The sequence below is a fragment of the Theobroma cacao genome, chromosome 2 (assembly GCF_000208745.1).
Source record: "Theobroma cacao cultivar B97-61/B2 chromosome 2, Criollo_cocoa_genome_V2, whole genome shotgun sequence".
Lineage (NCBI taxonomy): Eukaryota > Viridiplantae > Streptophyta > Magnoliopsida > Malvales > Malvaceae > Theobroma > Theobroma cacao.
Genome location: NC_030851.1, coordinates 534,018 through 541,027, shown reverse-complemented (window position 1 = coordinate 541,027; position 7,010 = coordinate 534,018). Strand labels below are relative to the sequence as shown.

Below are 7,010 nucleotides of genomic sequence, written 5' to 3'. Positions count from 1 at the left end.
TTTTAATTTTTTATATATTTTTTATTTTAATATTTCTTTTTCTTTTGTCATGTTCTTTATTTTGTTATGTGAATTCCATATCAAAGATCACTTCAACTCGCATTGTCGTCTTCTAACTACTTCTTTTCTTTGATACAGGAAAATAATTTTTGCGCGTTTTGGCCTTTGTGGGTCAGCTGATCAAGTTTCCTGTTTCCAGGTCTCAACTCTTAATCAGTTTGCCTTTCCCAGTTGTCCCTCTGTTACTCACGAAATATACCAAAGCAAACGAAAAATACTTGCATTAAAAGCCACTAGAGTCGAAAAGGAAATGAAAGAAGAAGAAAGAGCGAGCATTAATTAATTTATATATTATGGAATTTATTGTCATCTTTTTCTAGATTTTTCTCATGATGGTATATTAATTCTTGACTAAAGTATGGACCTACACCAATACAGCTTGATGCATGTAGGATATGGCTTTCCACTTTAGAACCAGAATAACGCAATGAGCTTTATTACTTAGTAGAAGGAAAATTACAAGAGAAATTAAAACAGCTCCTACTGGAGAAAGACAGGATCAATTTCTGTCAATATATATATATATATAGAAATAATTACTGTGGATTGAGCTTGAGCATGGTATCCACCATCTCTCGCACCACCTCCCAAGCCTTGATAACATGTTTATCCTCTGTAAGAGTGGCGCCGATGGCAAATCTTATCATATAAATTCCCTCAACCTGAGCATGAGACATGTATATATGCCCCGATGCGTTGATTGACTCTAACAATTTTCTGTTGAACTCATTTGCATGCTTCTGATGGACATGATGATCAGCTTCACCGCAAGGCTCATTCCGAATTTTACACAAAGCGGATGGCAAAACCCTGAAACAGACCGTAGCAAAGTACCTGGGTACTACCACCTCAAACCTGTTGTCGCTAGCCAGGAGCACTTCGAAACGTTTTGCCATTTTAACGTGGCATCTCAGAAAGTTTCTAAGATTGGCCACACCGTAACTTCTAAGCACAAGCCAAAGTTTCATAGCTCGAAACCTTCTGCTAAGAGTTATCTGCCAATCTTTGTAGTCTACCACTTTCTTCGAATCAGTTGCTTTGTTCTTCAGGTATTCTGGGTTGGTTGAGAGGGATTTGATAAGAGTGCTTGGATCCTTCACCCAAAGACAGCAGCAATCCAAAGTGGTGAAGAACCATTTATGAGCATTAATACTAAAAGAATTGGCACCTTCTACACCATTGATAAAATGTCGAAACTCAGGGCAAATACAGGCACTTCCAGCATAAGCAGCATCTACATGAACCCACACTCCATATTCTTTTGCTACATCGCACAGCGGCCCCAATGGATCAACAGCTGTGGTCGATGTTGTCCCCACTGTGGCACAGAGATATAGTGGGATCAGTCCTGCTTTTACATCCGTAGTTATTGCAATTCGTAATGATTCTGGTGACAGACCAAATGATGCTGATTTGTTTGTCTTGATGACCCGAAAATTTTTAGGGTCGATACCCACTATTTTAGCTGCCTTTGCTACAGCACTATGTGTTTGGTCCGACCCATAGACAACTAATTTCCCAATATTCTCCCTCCCAATTTTGCTCAGCATTTGATCTCTTGCTGCTGTTAGTGTACACAACATGGCCTCACAAGTAGTTCCCTGTATCACACCCCCTCCATTTCCAGAGAAAAGGAAACTTTGAGGAAGCTCAAGCATTTGACCAAGCCAATCCATGACTATGGATTCAAGCTCCGTCGCAGCTGGTGATGATATCCAATTGAATCCCACCACATTGAAACCGGTGCTAAGCACCTCCCCAAGGAAGCCAGCAATGCTGCCACTTGATGGAAAGTATGCAAAATAGTTAGGACTTTGCCAGTGTGTTATACCAGGGATTATATGTTTCTGAACATCTTGAAGAATTGCTTCAACGGGTTCTGCAATATATGGGGCGGACATTGGCAAGAGTTTCCGAAGGTAGCCTGGTTCAACTTGACTGAGGACCGGGTATTTCTCAATGTTTTGGTAGTAGTCAGCTAAGAAATCTATAATCATGTGACCTTGCTTTCTGAATTCCTCAGGGTCGAGGGGGTTAACGATGTTGGTAGAACAGCTTCCATCTTCATTCATAGACGCAAGGCTGCCCATTGAGATTGAAAAAACAGAAGTTGCTAGTCAACTTTGCTTCCTTGAAAGAATGACGAGGTGCTTGGTATTGATCAGGCAACCAGCAGAGCTTTTTATATACACTCTCTCTCGCTAACAACCTGCAATTACGTTCATGCGTACGATTTGGTGGCTTTAAATTCGGTATGGCCACTGACGAGCAATTCTATTGGGTATATATATATATATATTTTATTTTGTTTCCAAGCATTTCTTGGCAATTACTCTACTGTTCAACCTTCAATGCACAGCCATATTTCGTGTCGGCAATGTGTATGATATATAATAAACGGCCAATTTGCTAATTTATTATTATACTATTCGTTTTCAATTGTGACAATGGGATGAATCTATTGCATTGTTTATATGTATGCTTGTGTTGGCATTTACAATCCTCACTATTTCTTTCTTTCTTTTTTTTTACTCCTCGATCAAAGGAAAGTTTATCATTAGAGTAACCACAAGGATACTAAGATCCAACCTCAATACACAGAATATAGTGGCATTTGCCAGAAATGACATCCTCATTGTGATGTCATTCATATAGTGTATACTGGTCTATGATTCGGATGTTGTATTTTATTCATATAAACATTCTTTTTGAAAGAGTTTTTACTTGTAAAATAAAAAATGATGCAAAAATGGTGTTCAGCTCGTCAGAATAGTGTGGAAAGAAATCTTTGATGGTGGAGTCGGATTCGGTGATTGCTGTATCATGGATGAATATTAAGGAATCGAGACCGTGGGCACAACGGAAGATCATTGGAAGAGTTAGTTTGAAACATGTCTACAGAGAAGCTAATGATTTTGCTGATACTTTAGCAAGGCTGGAAGTAGAGAAGGTGGAAATGTTTTCGGCTGTGTGGTATTTGATGATGCTAATGCAAAAAACGTGATGTCCAGACAAGGGACAAGGGGTGCTGCTTGATTTCTCATTGACTAGACGATTTTGCATTGGTGATGAGAGCTAGTTTAGCTGTTTTTGTTTCAAAGATTTATGATTCTGGTTTTGTTATTTTAAGTTGATGATTACAGGGATATTGTATGGATGAATTTTGAGAGCATGAATCATTGTAAAAGGGGCGGAGATGCTATCGATCCTATTTTTGTACCATTCTAAAGTCTTGGAATGTGTGAACTGGTTTTAACTCCATTCTATTGATTGCATCCACAGGTATTTAAATTTAAATTGTGTTTCACATGTTACAGGTTTCCTCATTAATAAAATCCTGAACGGTAAGGGGAAGAGTAGTCATGACTGATGAAAATCTGAGGCACCTTTCCCTGTTCCCGCACATGGAATTGTTACTAATGTCTTCTGATTGTCTTTAAATAATATCAGTTGCAGAAAACTTGCAATCCAAGCTGAGCTTGAGAGAGGACAAGTTTCCAAATGTTCACATTTGGCTTCACAGCGAACACGAGATACATAGTTGGGCAAAGTCTAGTCGTTCCCAATTTTCATCAAGCTGTTCCACAATTGTTTCTGGCATGGAAACCAACAAGTTGTGCTTATAAATATAAATATATATATATATATATATATATATATATATATATATATTTCCGATTGGTTTTTGATGCCTTCGAAGAGGGAGGTCGAACGTTTGACAATTTCAAGTGGAGAGGGAAATATGTTATAGATCTACCAATGGCAGATAATTTACCATTGTCCGAGCCAACTAGTGTCCAACTTGTTGGATCTTTTTTTTTATTCTTCTAGCAAAAAAAAAAAAAATAATGAAAAACGTGCAAGTTCAAGCTACCTTCCCCTTCCAATTAACCTTTGTGTCAGCCAGCTGGTCGACGACGACCTTCGTTCATTATTTATTGAGTTGTCTTTCGTGGTCGCATTCTGATTAACCCTCTCCTGCCCTTATGTCCTATTCCTTTCCCTCTTCTGGATGCACAATAAAATTTCCTCTTTTTTTTCTTTGTTAGAATTCTCTCTCCTAAATTATAATTGAGAAGACCCTTAATTAATTATTCTCTTTGAAATCACTATAAAATTACCTGAGGAAATGGAAACGAAAGTTTAGAGAGAGCTTGAAATTTTATTTATTTTAGTTGCCAATACGCAACTTGCATGCATTCATTATTTGGTTTATTTTCACAATCAGTTTGATTAATTTTCACAACATATATATTTATTTAATTCGACTAATAATTTAATTGAAAGAAATTTTTAATCGTCTCTACGTCTATTAACTTTACAATTTACATGAAATAACTGACAAGTTCAATCTCAATTAAAAATCTGTAATTTTTTTGAAAAATCGAAATAATCATAGTATCGAGATAGTGACATTTCTTTCATAAAAAAGATGTTATACTATTTATTTCATAAGATTTTCTGACAAAAAATTAAAACGGTATGATGATATGTCCAACGCAATAAGTGGTGTTGTACCATTTGTTCCACAATAATTTTTTGACCAAAAATTAGAAAAGTCCAATAATATATATCATGTGATAAATGATATTTTTTTATCAATAGATATTGTTGCATTGATTTTATAAAAAATTTTCAACTAAAAATTAAAAAGGTTCAGTAATATATCTTACATGATATAAAAATTGAATTAAAGTAGCAAACAAAACGAAAAAATAAATAGAATAAAACTAAAAATTGGATTATGTATCTATTATAGATTTATCAGTGTCAATTTTTTTTAAATAAGAAGATCGTACTTCATTAAATTATTATTCTTTTTTAAGAAACTTAACTAAATTATTATTATTAACATCTAAAGTATATTGATTCTTATCTATCTGTGTACTTACATGAAATTTAAACAGTATTTGGGATTTTTTGAAACTGAAGAAAGATGGGTAGAGGTAGTCGGCAGGAGAGGGAGTTTTGTGGTTTTTAGTGAAAGAAAAAGAAAAAAAAAACACAAAAAAATTCCAAAAGCAAAAAAAAATCACAAAAAATCATATAATCAATCTTTTAAAAAAAATCCCCAGCTAAAACCCTTGGAATCAAAAATCAAATTTTCAAAAAATTTTCAAAAGGAAGGAAGGAGGGGAGAGGTTTCTTGACTTAACACTTAAATTTATACCAAAATATCATACCAAATAGTGAATACCCACAAAAGCGAAACAAAAAAATTCCTAAAACTCTACATAGCAACTAATCAGACACAAAAATAATTTAACTAACATTGTCAAACCATAAACACAAAATCAAACTTCAAAATAAAAAATTAACAAAACCGAAAAATCAACCCAAAAAAACCAAAGAGAATGACATAAAAAAATCCAAAGAAAAATCCATCGAAAAATCAAAGAGTGAAAAATAAAAAGGAAAATAGAGTTAGTATGAGAGGTTGTTTTCAATTTTTCAAAGAATAGAGAGAGCAAAACAATGAAGGAAAGAGAAAGAAAATGGAAAAGCAAGAATATTTCTAAATAAAAAATAAAATAATTAATTGAATAAATTTAATAATCACTTACCAAAGTACCCTATTGGGAGATCTCAAGATTATTTTTCTCAAAGCAGAATATTTTTAAATAATTAGAAAAGTATAGGATTATAAAGTAGTGATTAAAATTGAAAATAACTTATAAAATTTCATCTTTAAAATTAACAAATTTTAATAAGTTTATGATATTAATTTACATAGTTAAAAGGAGGACAATATATAATTGGTCGAGCATATCAGCAATAAAATCTTGTAATATTCCAACCACAAATACAAATACATGATTAAGACTTTTTTTTTTTTGGTAATTCGATTTATTCATCCCGAAGAGAGCAAATAAATGGAAAGAAATTGTGCAAATTAAGACATCTTCAAAAGACAGATGGGCATGCAGCATTTTGCAAGCTGGTAATTAAAAATTGTAAATTAGCTTTGATGACTTCTTCTAATTAAGCAATTAATTAAGCCAGAAAGATATGTCATGGGGAGTCTTTGGCAGACAGCCTTAGACTTATAATGGCATTCGTGGGCTGCTGTGGCTTAATAAATTCATCTTTTACAAAAAAAAATTAAGTAGGAAAGATGAGAAGTTAGACTTTTTTTTAACAACCAATAGCTATAGGAGGAGTTAAAGGGTTTAAAAATTATAAGAAAATAAGTAAATTGTAAACTAAGGCCGCCCATTGGAATCGGTCAGTCATGATGCCTCTTCCATGCATTAAAAATTTAATCAAGCTGCCTTTTTTTGTACACAAACTCAATGTTTCATCTTCATCACAGAATTAAGGGTTTTCAAAAGTTATAAATACAAGTTAGGTCAACCCCATCATAGAGTTAAAAGGCTTAGCAATTTTCGATTAAAATCAAATTAATCAAATAAATTAAATTGATTAATTTGATTTGTTTTAATTTTTAATTTTTTTATTAACTAACTTAACCGATTTACTGTAACCTTAGTATATGTGTCTCGACACGAAGGACATCGCCAAAGATCGCAAAGGGTTTTGGGACGTAAAATTGCAACCGTAGGGGAGTGATGTCTTGCCTTAGGGGGAAACCGAGCAAATTAGTCGAATTATAATCCTAAGCATATTATTGTTCATTTATATTTCAGTTTATTCATGTTTGTTGAAATATTTTAATGTTTTTAACCATATTGGAACAATCTAATGTTATTAAGCTTATGATGTTGTTAACATAAAAATATAAAATTAAGAAAATTTCAATTAATTTGATTACCAACCGAAATATCTGTTCAAATTCGATTAATTAATTAATCTGTTAATACTTCATTTATCGATCGATTTAGTTTATTTTTTAGTCGAAATATTCTTAAAATCTGAATTTTGAAATTGGATTTGGATAGAATTGGTGAACCCATTTCTCTGGGCCCCGATACAGTCTAAATGCTTGAGTC

General features: G+C 33.4%; 1 protein-coding gene across 1 annotated transcript; it reads right to left on the bottom strand.

Moving 5' to 3' along the window:
- Positions 496-2,195, bottom strand: LOC18607061 (tyrosine/DOPA decarboxylase 1). Its single transcript, XM_018114808.1, has one exon. It carries the CDS (start codon positions 2,148-2,150, stop codon positions 597-599), a length of 1,554 nt encoding a protein of 517 aa, XP_017970297.1. The 5' UTR covers positions 2,151-2,195; the 3' UTR covers positions 496-596.